Source organism: Oncorhynchus nerka, linkage group LG9a (genome assembly GCF_034236695.1).
Source record: "Oncorhynchus nerka isolate Pitt River linkage group LG9a, Oner_Uvic_2.0, whole genome shotgun sequence".
Taxonomy (NCBI): domain Eukaryota; kingdom Metazoa; phylum Chordata; class Actinopteri; order Salmoniformes; family Salmonidae; genus Oncorhynchus; species Oncorhynchus nerka.
In genome coordinates, this window is record NC_088404.1 from 53,432,981 (window position 1) to 53,446,510 (window position 13,530).

Sequence of the window (13,530 nt, forward strand, 5' to 3'; positions counted from 1 at the left end):
TGTGAATTATATGTCTATGATGGCTATACGAACTCTTCATAATAATGAAAGTAATGGTCAAATTGGATTAGTTATACAGTCAGATGTGTGTTGTCTGAACCCAGTATGGTCACAGACAGTACATGTTATATGTTAACTCAGCAACGCTTCAGTTATCAAGAGGTTTTATGTGTACACTATTGTTTTGTGTTTACAGTAAGCAACTGTTTGCAATTTTTCTTTAGTTCTGCAATATATTGTGAAACGTTGACATCTTGAACACCCCCAGGGTGGATGAGGGGGCGTGGTGTTGGTGGTGTCATGGCGTCCACGAAGCTACATTTCTCTTGAGCCGAGTGTGAATTAAATGTCCCTTCATTTCTTAAAATTAACACCAGCATTTGAAGTACGGTACATTCTACACGTAATCATGGAAACCGTCCACGCGAGGGTAAGGATAACTGCTTAAAATGCAAAGGGTGAACGCATGACCTCTGAGTACAGTAACCGGAGTAGCTAGCGTAGTCAGCACGCAAAGCGAAAGGGGTCCATTTGGACAGCTTGCCAACTAGCTAAACTCCAGAAACACGAACTGTCCATACCTTGTCAGGAAGTGAAGGAAATTAACATGATCAAATGCTGCATAGTTGTAAAAACAGCATTGGTGAACGTTGCTCGTGTATTGTGCGCACTACAGCCACTGATCTGAAAGAGTGAGGACACAGATCATATGCATGGGGGTGCATTAATCATTTGCATTATTAGATGCTTTAAACAACAAGCTGAAATTTCCAGTGAATTCAACTAATGATATTTTGAAGAATGTGACTTGTAAATACCAGTCTTGTGGTCAGATGCCACAAAGAGGGAAGGAAAGGAAAGAACAGAACAGATCAGCACGACTGGTCCTTACATATGAACACGGAGAGCTAACGTTGATATGCATGTCAATCTCTCCAGGCTCAAAGTAGAGATTGACTTCATCACTACTTGTTTATGTCAGAAGTATTGACATGTTGAATGCACTGTGCTGTCTATTTAAACTATTAGCACACAGCTCAGACACCCATGTAATGCATACCCCACAAGACATTCCACCAGAGGTCTCTTCACAGTCCCCAAATCCAGAACAGACTATGGGAGGCGCACAGTACTACATAGAGCTATTACTACATGGAACTCTATTCCACATCAAATAACACATGCAAGCAGTAAAATCTGATTTAAAAAAACTGATACAAATACACTTTATGAAACAGCAGGCACTGTGAAGAGACACACACACACACATGATAACATACCCACTATACACATGGATTTTGGGTTGTAGATACAGTTGAAGTCGGAAGTTTACATACACTTAGGTTGGAGTCATTAAAACTCGTTTTTCAAACACTCCACAAATGTCTTGTTAACAAACTATAGTTTTGGCAAGTCGGTGAGGACATCTACTTTGTGCATGACACAAGTAATCTTTCCAACAATTGTTTACAGACAGATTATTTAACTTATAATACACTGTATCACAATTCCACTGGGTCAGAAGTTTACATACACTAAGGTGATTGTGCCATTAAAAAGCTTGGTAAATTCCAAAAAATGATGTCACGGCTTTAGAAGCTTCTGATAGGCTAATTGACATCATTTGAGTCAATTGGAGGTGTACCTGTGGATGTATTTCAAGGCCTACCTTCAAACTCAGTGCCTCTTTGCTTGACATCATGGGAAAATCAAAAGAAATCAGCCAAGACCTCATAAAAAAAAATGGGAGACCTCCACAAGTCTGGTTCATCCTAGGGAGCAATTTCCAAATGCTTGAAGGAACCATGTTCATCTGTACAAACAATAGTACGCATGTATAAACACCATTGGACCACGCAGTCGTCATACCGCTAAGGAAGGAGACGTGTTCTGTCTCCTAGAGATGAACGTACTTTGGTGCGAAAAGTGCAAATCTATCCCAGAACAACAGCAAAGGACCTTGTGAAGATGCTGGAGGAAACTGGTAGAAAAGTATCTATATCCACAGTAAAACAAGTCCTATATCGACATAACCTGAAAGGCCACTCAGCAAGGAAGAAGCCACTGCTCCAAAACTACCATAAAAAAAACAGACTACGGTTTGCAACTGCACTGCACATGGGGACTTTTTGGAGAAATATCCTCTGGTCTGATGAAACAAAAATAGAACTGTTTGGCCATAAGGACCATTGTTATGTTTGGAGGAAAAAGGGGTACGCTTGCAAGCTGAAGAGCACCATCCCAACCGTGAAGCACGGAGGTGGCAGCATCATGTTGTGGGGGTGCTTTGCTGCAGGAGGGACTGGTGCACTTCACAAAATAGATGGAATCATGAGGGAGGAAAATGATGTGGATATATTGAAGCAACATCTCAAGACGTCAGTCAGGAAGTTATAGCTTGGTCGCAAATGGGTCTTCCAAATGGACAATGATCCCAAGCATACTTCCAAAGTTGTGGCAAAATGGCTTAAGGACAACATAGTAAAGGTATTGGAGTGGCCATCACAAAGCCCTGACCTCAATCCTATAGAAAATTTGTGGGCAGAACTGAAAAGGTGTGTGAGCAAGGAGGCCTACAAACCTGACTCAGTTACATCAGCTCTGTCAGGAGGAATGGGCCAAAATTCACCCAACTTATTGTGGGACGCTTGTGGAAGGCTACCTGAAACATTTGACCCAAGTTAAACAATTTAAAGGCAATGCTACAAAATACTATCTGAGTGTATGTAAACCTCTGACCCACTGGGAATATAATGAAAGAAATAAAAGCTGAAAGAAATCATTTTCTTTGCTATTATTCTGACGTTTCACATTCTTAAAATAAAGTGGTGATCCTAACTGACCTAAGACAGGGAATTTTTACTCCGATTAAATGTCAGGAATGGTGAATAACTGAGTTTAAATGTATTTGGCTGTATGTAAACTTCCGACTTCAACTGTATATGGTAGTAGAGTAGTGGCTTGAGGGCCACTACTCCATAATAAAAATATTGAGATGAACTCGTACTTTTTCATAATGACCAAAACACAACATCCACCCAAATACCTGTTCAGCGAATGCGTTTTGTACAGATATCAGGCTATATCTTCAATATTAAAGCTAAGTCATTGTATTCATCACTAAATCTGTTGTGTTGCAGAGTCTTGATCCTCTACCAATGCAGGGACCTGAGCTGGGGTTTCATGCAGATGACATTGAGAGGCCAGATATGGAGCAGGAGTCAAAACAAGAGGTCCTTGAAAACAAAGATGTATGTTTTTTCATTTTTTTTCACTCAGTCCTGAATGAAAACCGCATTGACTCAAGTTGTGACTTAATCCATAAGAATTTCTGTGTGGTTGAATGTAAAAGTTACCTTTTACATTGTTGGCTGTCACTGCTGATTATAACATTTGATGTATTTTCCCTGTAGGTCATAGTCCAGCGTGTACACATAGATGGTCTCGGAAGAACCAAGGAGGATTGCTTAACATACGAGATTGCTGATGTCTTCCGTGCCAAGAACTTGATTGATGTGAGTGAATCTATCAGTACAGTACAGACCATGTTTATTCACGTGGAGTCTGTATAGAGACTATAGCAAAAGTAGGATCGACTTTGTTTACTGTTTGTTCTAGGTCATGAGGAGAGCCCACGAAGCCAGACAGAAGCTCCTGCGTCTCGGTATCTTCAGACAAGTGGATGTTGTCATCGATACCTCGCAAGGTACTGTGGTTAAAAAGGGGATCTATTCTGATCACAGTGTCTGTTCAAAATGTTGTATTTTACTTTGGAAGGGACTAAAATCAATGGGAAAGTAGGTAAAGCACTCAAAACAACAACAAAAACGATACTTACTTTCAGGGGTGGATGCTCTGCCTAATGGACTAGATGTGACGTTTGATGTGACTGAGCTGAGACGCATGACTGGTAGCTATAACACCATGGTTGGAAATAACGAAGGCTGCATGGTGAGGACTCCTGAGTGATGGGCTCTATTCAATGCATCGTTTCAATTCATTCCTCACGTCCTATCGCCTCGACTCCTTCTCAACCGTATTGGAGGAGAAGGTCCAAGATCCCTCCCCTAGGACCTTCTCCAATGCCTTTTGAGAAGGAAGCGAGGAGAGCGGATACCAGAACTTGAGGAAAGATTCATTTAGGTTGAGCCATGGTGGTGATTACAAGTGCAATTGAGGTTCCATCCTCTGTTTTTACTAGTTTACCTGCCTCCTACTTTAGGTTCTTGGTCTCAAGCTGCCCAATGTCTTCGGTTCTGCAGAAAAGCTCACCTTCCAGGTCTCCTACGGCACCAAAGAGACTTCCTACGGGCTGTCGTTCTTCAAGCCCCAACCTGGCCACTTTGAGCGCAGGTATGAAACAAAACAAAGCTGCAAATTCCATCATTAGCAATGCTTCAAAAACAGTGAATTGTGTTGTTGTTTATGCTGTATTTCCCTGAGCTCTTTTTGTTTGGGATCAATCTAATTGACTTTCTCTGGCTGTTGCAGTTTCGCTGTCAACTTGTACAAAGTTGCAGGCCAATTTCCATGGAGCTCGCTGAGAGAGACTGATCGCAGTGTCTCCACAGAGTTCAGTGTAAAGATAATTTTCCATTCATCTATCATTATTGTACAAGTTCTCAGTTGGCATACTTCTGTGCTCTGTGTTTCCCTCTGGACTATGTGTGAAACAACCAAGGTGATTGTTTCATTTTTGCTGCTGTTACGCTAACTAATAGGAGTAGAATGGAATTTCTCAGCTATTTTTCTATTCATTTTCATCCTGCCGGTAATGCTTTTGCAAATGCTTGATCCTCTCTGGGTTTCTCCCTTTCTGTTTTGCATACAAACAGTTCCCTCTCTGGAAGACCAACCACACCCTGAAGTGGGAGGGGGTGTGGCGAGAGCTGGGCTGTCTGGAGCGTACCGCGTCGTTTGCAGTCCGGGAGGAGAGCGGCCACTCCCTCAAGTCATCACTCTCGGTACCGGGACTTCAGTTCCGCTTCACAATCCTCACACAACTACCTTTAGTAACAGGGATAAAACACTAAAAATAGATATATTTAACCAGGAAAAGCCCATTGAGACCCAGTGTCTATTTTTCAAGGGAGACCTGACCAAGAAGGCAGCAACAATCAATACATTACAGGATTAAAAACATACAACAATACAAACAATTCAACAACATGATCCAGCCTTTAAAAAAGCATTTACACCCCTCTGAAACAGAGTCTCCCATCAAAATGTTTAATTCATTCAGTGGCACTAACATATTTAGATGAAGCATGGATTGTAGACCATTCCATGCCTCTGGTGCACAAGATGAGAAGGCATTCTTGCCTAATCGTGATAATACATTTGGACTCAAATCCTATTTTGAGATCTGTACACTAAATGTGGGTTTTTGTGTATATCTTGCATTGGTGTTGTCAAAATCTCAAGTTAGGATTCGACCCATTGAGACATTTGAGACAATACTTTTCATCATGTCTCCTCTCCTTTGCGATCGCAGCACTCCATGGTCATCGACACCAGAAACTCTGCAATCCTTCCCAGGAGGGGGGCCTTGCTGAAGATCAACCAGGTGTGTGGGTTGACATTACCTGACCCGGTGTTGCAGCCAGTAATGATTTCCTATTTAAACCATTTCCCAAACCATTTTGAACCGACAACACATTCAGCCGATGCATTGCTGTGGTTTTGCAGGAGTTGTCAGGATACACTGGAGGAGATGCCAGCTTCCTGAAGGAGGACTTTGAGATCCAGTTTAACAGACGTCTCTTCTGGGACTCGGTGAGAACCTGAATTGTTTTTATTGATCAGGGAGAAATTTGCGTGTGAACTTGAGTTAACACATGGATCTCTAGTTGGAATAGTAATAGTCACCTTTACAGTAAACACAAGTTATAACCAACAGCTTGTTGATGGAGGGTTGAAAAATGGTTGTGGACAGGTTGAGATAAAAGAGCAAGTGGAAGAGCACTTTTGTTGAGACCTCTTCCTCTATCTTCCAGGTCCTGTCTGCATCTCTCTGGGGGGGATGCCTCCTGCCCATTGGAGATAAGCCAACTTGCATTGCTGACAGGTAAGACAAAACTCTATTCCACAATGCCATCAATGAAAAACCAGGGGTGTGTGAGAGAAAAATGATGTGTTTACCTGATTTGTTGGAAATGAATAGTTAGCAATGAATACGTAACGAATGGGAAGACATTTCTGTCCTGCTAATGCTGTGTTTTTATGGTCTCCGCTCTAGTTCCCTGCAGCTAATCTGGGCGTATGGTCACTAGAGATGGCTTGAGCTGACAAATGAGTTAAGACTGCATTGCATAGACAAGAATGTGTTTTACTAGGGATAGCTTAGGAGTAGAACAATCCCTCATTGTCTCAAAATCATTCTTGCGTCTGGGAAACTAAGCCAGGGTGGGGTTAAGACAACCACCCCGTGCAGATAACGACCGGATGAACCCAGAGTGGCTTATGATGCCCCCAATCTGCATGAAGGGGGTGGAACCAACCGTGACTGAGCATTGTTAGTGTCACTTTTTCACAGCACTGTATATAGCTATTTGCCCCCTCCCTGATTTCTTGTTTTTTGCACATTTGTCACACTTAAATGTTTCAGATCAACAAACTAATTTAAATATTACACAAAGATAACCCAAGTTAAACACAAAATTCAGTTTTTAAGTGATGATTTTATTTATTAAGGGGGAAAAAGCTATCTGAATCTTCATGGCCCTATGTGACAAAGTAATTGCCCCCTAAACCTAATAACTGGTTGTGCCACCCTCAGCAGCAACAACTGCAATCAAAGCATTTGCGATAAATGGCAATGAGTTTTTCACATCGCTGTGGAGGAATTTTGGCCCACCCTTCTTTTCAGAATTGTTTTAATTCAGCCGCATTGGAGGGTTTTCGAGCATGAACCACCTTTTTAAGGTCACGCCACAGTATCTCAATCGGATTCAAGTCCGAACTTTGACTAGGCCATTTCAAAACCTTCATTTTGTTTTTTTAAGCCAATTCAGAGGTGGACTTGCTGGTGTGTTTTGGGATCATTGTCCTGCTGCAGAACCTAAATGCGCTTCAGCTTGAGGTCATGAACTGATGGCCGAACATTCTCCTTCAGGGTTTTTTGGTAGAAAGCAGAATCCATGGTTCCATCAATCACAGCAAGTCGTCCAGGTCCTGAAGCAGCAAAGCAGCCCCAGACCATCACACTACCACCACCATATTTGACTGTTGGTATGATGCTCTTATTCTGAAATGCTGTGTTACTTTTACGCCAGATGTAACGATCTTACAAAAAGTTCAACTTTTGTCTCGTCAGTCCACAGAATATTTTATCAAAAATCTTGGGGATCATCAAGATGTTTTTTGCCGAAAGTGAGATGAGCCTTTATGTTCTTTTTGGTCAGCAGTAGTTTTCGCCTTGGAACTCGGGCCATGGATGCCATTTTTGCCGTGATTCGCTGGATTCCCAAAGCTTTATAAATGGCTTTGTAACCCTTTCCAGACTGGAGAAACAAAGTAATTGACATCTACATCTGTTCCTGAATTTCTTTGGATCGCGGCATGATGTCTTGCTTTATGAGATCTTTTGGCTACTTCACCTTGTCAGACAGGTTCTATTTAAGTGATTTCTTGATTCAACAGGTCTGGCAGTAATCAGGCCTGGGTGTGACTAGTGAAATTGAACTCGGCTTTCCAAGAAATGTGATCAACCACAGTAAATACATGTTTTAACAAGGGGGGCCAGTTACTTTGTCACATAGGGCCATGAAAGTTCGGATAGCTTTTTTCCCTTAATAAATAAAATCATCACTTAACTGCATTTTGTGTTTAACTTGGGTTATCTTTGTGTAATATTTAAATTTGTTTGAAGATCTGAAACATTTAAGTGTGACAAATGTGCAAAAAAACAAGAAATCGGCAAGGGGGCAAATCATTTTTCACAGCACTTCATAGTACTCTGCATTTGCTCAAAAGTTAGGCTACTCGGTTGACTACTTTCATTATTGCAATAATTAATCGATATTAAATATAGATGATTGTTTGAGGAAATGACAAAGTCTCTGTCAGTATGAATATCCACGGCAGGTGTCAAACTTGGCCCACGAGACGGTTTTAATGTGGCCTGCCACGTTATCTGTATACCATGTTGTTTCTTGACCCTTCAATGGTTTCTACCTGCAACTGCTCGGCACCCGACCGCAAGGCGCTACAGACGGTAGTGCGTACGGCCTAGTTCATCACTGGGGCCGGGCTCCCTGCCATCCAGGACCTCTATACTAGGCAGTGTCAGACTCCAGCCACCCAAGAATTGTCAGACTCCAGCCACCCAAGTCATAGACTGTTCTCTCTTCTAGCGCCCAGCAAGTGGCACCGATGCACCAAGTCTTGGAACCAACAGGACCCTGAACAGCTTCTACCCCCAAGCCATAAGACTGCTAAATAGTTTGTCCAAGTAGCTATTGGTTAACTATTTAACTATCTGCATTGACCTGTTTTGCACGAACTCTTTTCACTCATCACATACGCTGCTGTTACTGTTTCTTATCTATCCTGTTGCCTAGTCACTTTATCCCTACCTATATATACACGGTATCTACCTCAATTACCTCATACCCCTGCACATCAACTCGGTACTGGTACCCCGTGTATATAGCCAAGTTATCATTACTCATTGTTTATTTATTCCTTGGGTTATTGTTTTTCTATTATTTCTCTTTTTTTCCCCTCTTTGCATTGTGGGAAGGGCCCGTAAGCATTTCACTGTTAGTCTACACCTGTTGTTGACGAAGCATGTGACAAATACAATTTGATTTGATTTTTGACCTATTCGTCTCTTAGGTTCTATCTCGGTGGTCCTACTAGCGTCAGGGGCTTCAGTATGTACAGCATCGGCCCTCAGAGTGAAGGTGAGATGTTATCCATTTCAATCAAGTCCGATTTAGGTTACATTCTCACATCACGTGTGTGGTTTTATTGTTGGCATGACAGGTGACTACCTGGGAGGTGAGGTGTATTGGGCTGGAGCCGTCCACCTGTATACTCCGCTGTCCTTCCATCCAGGCAAAGGGGGATTCGGAGACCTCTTCAGGATCCACTTCTTCCTCAATGCCGGGAACCTGTGTAACCTCAACTATGGTGGGTGTTTAAAGATGTAATTCACCCCACAATCAATGTTGTTCAAATTCATCCGTATTAGAAATCTGCAGGACTCAATCAGCATTATATTGGAAGGAGTGGCACCATCTGTTAATAAGCAGCATTTTTTTTTTATAAGCAAATCAAATGTTATTTGTCACGTGCCAAATACAACAGGTGTGAAATGATTACTTGCAAGCCCTTAACCAACAATGCAGTTCAAGAAATAGTTCATAAAATATTTCCTAAAAATTAAAAAAAATACACTGCAAAAAAAATAAAGGGAACACTTAAACAACACAATGTAACTCCAAGTCAATCACACTTCTGTGAAATCAAACTGTCCACTTAGGAAGCAACACTGATTGACAATAAATTTCACATGCTGTTGTGCAAATGGAATAGACAACAGGTGGAAATGATAGGCAATTAGCAAGACACCCCCCAAAAAGGAGTGGTTCTGCAGGTGGTGACCACAGACCACTTCTCAGTTCCTATACTTCCTGGCTGATGTTCTGGTCACTTTTGAATGCTGGCGGTGCTTTCACTCTAGTGGTAGCATGAGACGGAGTCTACAACCCACGCAAGTGGCTCAGGTAGTGCAGCTCATCCAGGATCGCACATCAATGCGAGCTGTGGCAAGAAGGTTTGCTGTGTCTGTCAGCGTAGCGTCCAGAGCATGGAGGCGCTACCAGGAGACAGGCCAGTACATCAGGAGACGTGGAGGAGGCCGTAGGAGGGCAACAACCCAGCAGCAGGACCGCTACCTCCGCCTTTGTGCAAGGAGGAGTAGGAGGAGCACTGCCAGAGCCCTGCAAAATTACCTCCAGCAGGTCACAAATGTGCATGTGTCTGCTCAAATGGTCAGAAACAGACTCCATGAGGGTGGTATGAGGGCCCAACGTCCACAGGTGGGGGTTGTGCTTACAGCCCAACACCGTGCAGGACGTTTGGCATTTGCCAGAGAACACCAAGATTGGCAAATTCGCCACTGGCGCCTTCTTGTGCTCTTCACAGATGAAAGCAGGTTCACACTGAGCACATGTGACAGTCTGGAGACGCCGTGGAGAACGTTCTGCTGCCTGCAACATCCTCCAGCATGACCGGTTTGGCGGTGGGTCAGTCATGGTGTGGGGTGGCATTTCTTTGTGTGGGCGCACAGCCCTCCATGTGCTCGCCAGAGGTAGCCTGACTGCCATTAGGTACCGAGATGAGATCCTCAGACCCCTTGTGAAACCATATGCTGGTGCGGTTGTCCCTGGGTTCCTCCTAATGCAAGACAATGCTAGACCTCATGTGGCTGGAGTGTGTCAGCAGTTCCTGCAAGAGGAAGGCATTGATGGTATGGACTGGCCCGCCCGTTCCCCAAACATGAATCCAATTGAGCACATCTGGGACATGTCTCGCTCCATCCACCAACGCCACGTTGCACCACAGACTGTCCAGGAGTTGGCGGATGCTTTAGTCCAGGTCTGGGAGGAGATCCCTCAGGAGACCATCCGCCACCTCATCAGGAGCATGCCCAGGCGTTGTAGGGAGGTCATACAGGCACGTGGAGGCCATACACACTACTGAGCCTCATTTTGACTTGTTTTAAGGACATTACATCAGTTGGATCAGCCTGTAGTGTGGTTTTCCACTTTAATTTTGAGTGTGACTCCAAATCCAGATTTCCATTGATAATTGTTGTGTGATTTTGTTGTCAGCACATTCAACTATGTAAAGAAAAAAGTATTTAATAAGAATATTTCATTCATTCAGATCTAGGATGTGTTATTTTAGTGTTCCCTTTATTTTTTTGAGCAGTGTATATAAAAAAGTAACAAGAAATGTACATAACAATAACGAGGCATTATTCAGGGGGTACTGAGTCAATGTGCAGGGGTACAGGTTAATCAAGGTCATTTGTAAAGTGACCATGCATAGATAGTAAACATCGAGTAGCTGTAAATAGTCCGGCTGGTCATTTGATTAGTTGTTCAGCAATCTTATGGCTTGGGGGTGTAGAAGCTGTTAAGGAACCTTTTGGTCCTAGACTTGGCGCTCTGGTACCGCTTTCCTTCCTCTGGCACCGCCTAGTATATAGGTCCTGGATGTCAGGAAGCTTGGCCCCAGTGATGTACTGGGCGTAAGCACTACCCTCTGTAGCGCCTTCCGGTCAGAGGCCGAGCAGTTGCCATACCAGGCGGTGATGCAACCGGTCAGGATGCTCTCGATGGTGCAGCTGTAGAACTTTTTGAGGATCTGGGGACCCATGCCAAATTTTCAGTCAACTGAGGGGGAAAAGGTGTTGTTGTGCCCTCTTTTTTTCGACTGTCTGTGTGTTTTGACCATGATAGTTGGTTGGTGAAGTGGACACCAAGGAAATTGAAACTCTCGACCTGCTCCACTTCAGTCCCATCAATGTTAATAGTGGCCTGTTTGGCCCTCCTTTTCCTATAGTCCACAATCAGCTACTTTCTCTTGCTCACATTGAGAGGTTGCTGTCCTGGCAGTCTCTGACCTCCTCACCTGTAGACTGTCTCAGAGTTGTCGGTGATCAGGCCTACCACTGTTGTGTCGTCAGCAAACGTAATGATGGTGTTGGAGTCGTGCTTGGCCACACAGTCGTGGGTGAACAGGGAGTACAGGAGGGGACTAAGCACGCACCCGAGGGGCCCCAGTGTTGAGGATCAGCGTGGCAGATGTGTTGTTGCCTACCCTTACCACCTGGGGGCGGTCCGTCAGGAAGTCCAGGATCCAGTTGCAGAGGGAGGTGTATAGTCGCAGGGTCCTTAGCTTAGTGATGAGCTTTGAGGTCACAATGGTGATAGCTAACTTCCCTGCTAGCTAGAAATGAAAGTTGATTGCACAATGGTCTGTTCTGCGACTTTATACAGGGAAAGAGAATCCTCTGAGCTTTTCAGTCCTCCAGCTTAGTGGTTCCCATAATGTGGGGCACGCTCCCTAGGGCAACTCAGTTTGGCTTTCAACCTACTCTTAAAAGTTGTCGCAGTTGAATGCACAATGTGCAATTTCGAGATTGGGTAGTGCATCATCAGTTGTTCTCTGGTCATGTCAGTCATTGCATACCTTAGAGAGCTACTTATAACTTGTCAGAAATGTCCAGATCAAAATGTTTTTTTTTTAGCTATGTTTTTCTAGCCTGTAGATTGTGGTGTAATGTTTGAGTCACTCATATCACATGAATGCACATTAGACATAGATAGAATTGCAAAACGATTCGCTTTAAAATCGCAAAATATTATCTGCACCTCATGACAAAATGTGTAGAATTGTGGGAAGTGAGCTTTAAACCTGCAAAATGTTCTCTCCGCCAACAAGAGGGATGTGAACAGGCTGTGTCATGAACCGGGCTTGTGCCCATACAAATAGATGTGGCGCAGGGGGGGGGTGGGATGTTCCTCAATGCTGGAAGGGGAGCCTGAGCGGGAAAGTTTGGGAACCCCTGCTCTAGGTTTACTCAGGCTGTGTTTTCCTGTAGGTGACGGGCCTCAAGCACACCTGAGGAAACTGGCAGAGTGTATCCGCTGGTCTTACGGAGCGGGAATTGTGCTGCGACTCGGAAACATCGCCCGGCTGGAGCTCAACTATTGCATTCCCACGGGCGTCCAGAGTGGAGACAGGTAGCCTAATATCTGCCCATTCTGTTGTCAAACCATGGCATGATAGTATATAGATGAGCAGTACACTTTTATGCCTGATTCAAACTATAAGGCCGACTCGAACCGTGTTGTCCTTTCCAGCATGGTTTCAGCCATTACGGTGGATGCATAACCAGGCCAGCCCAGTACAGCTCGGCTTTGATCAGTTTGGCTCAATATTGTGAAACTGGTATTGAGTTACTGTTAAAAATAACACTTAAGTCTTTTTGTTTAGGATATGCAACGGGTTTCAGTTTGGAGCTGGAGTCCGATTCCTGTGATGTCTTGCTGAATTGAGTTGAGGACTACAGGAGTTTGTTTAATTGGTTTTAGTAAGTGAGACGCCGGGACCCTTGCAGCACACCGAAGGTTGCTGGGAATGCAATGGATACCACAACCAAACTATTGTATAATGGACGAGGCAACAATGGAGGTTTTCCTCCAGTACTAATGAATGACTGGAGCCACCAGTGCTCCAAGATGTGGAAGCCAATAGTGGCATATCAGCCATGAGTGCCTTTATCATGAGTCAAATAATGTGGTCTGGATTATTATGTTCGGTAATAAATTATCATCCCCTCTACAGGTATTCAAAAACCACACTAGTATGCGTCTTTCTATGGCATTGACCTACCTTCCGCTTGATTTTGCATGGCATTTGTTAGATCGAATCCCTGAGCTGACAAGGTAAAACAAATCTGTCGTTCTACCCTGAACAAGGCAGCTAACCCACTGTCCCTAGGCCGTCATT

General features: G+C 43.8%; 1 protein-coding gene across 1 annotated transcript; it reads left to right on the forward strand.

The window, feature by feature from the left end:
- Nucleotides 1-263: 263 nt before the first annotated feature.
- On the forward strand, nt 264-13,377 carry samm50 (SAMM50 sorting and assembly machinery component). The gene is made up of 15 exons (XM_029668581.2): nt 264-430; nt 3,141-3,251; nt 3,414-3,515; nt 3,619-3,706; nt 3,845-3,951; nt 4,223-4,353; nt 4,492-4,579; nt 4,836-4,964; nt 5,495-5,566; nt 5,689-5,775; nt 5,997-6,067; nt 8,839-8,906; nt 8,989-9,135; nt 12,620-12,761; nt 13,015-13,377. The coding sequence occupies exons 1-15, from the start codon at nt 347-349 to the stop codon at nt 13,058-13,060; spliced, it is 1,473 nt and encodes a 490-aa protein (XP_029524441.2). The 5' UTR covers nt 264-346; the 3' UTR covers nt 13,061-13,377.
- Nucleotides 13,378-13,530: the final 153 nt, after the last annotated feature.

Bases quoted from the DNA above. Each gene is read 5' to 3' on its own strand.
- samm50 (XM_029668581.2), top strand. From the start codon at position 347: ATGTCCCTTCATTTCTTAAAATTAACACCAGCATTTGAAGTACGGTAC. The intron at 3,252-3,413 runs GTATGTTTTTTC...TTTTCCCTGTAG, and splicing joins AGGTCCTTGAAAACAAAGAT to GTCATAGTCCAGCGTGTACA. The intron at 12,762-13,014 runs GTAGCCTAATAT...CTTTTTGTTTAG, and splicing joins GGCGTCCAGAGTGGAGACAG to GATATGCAACGGGTTTCAGT.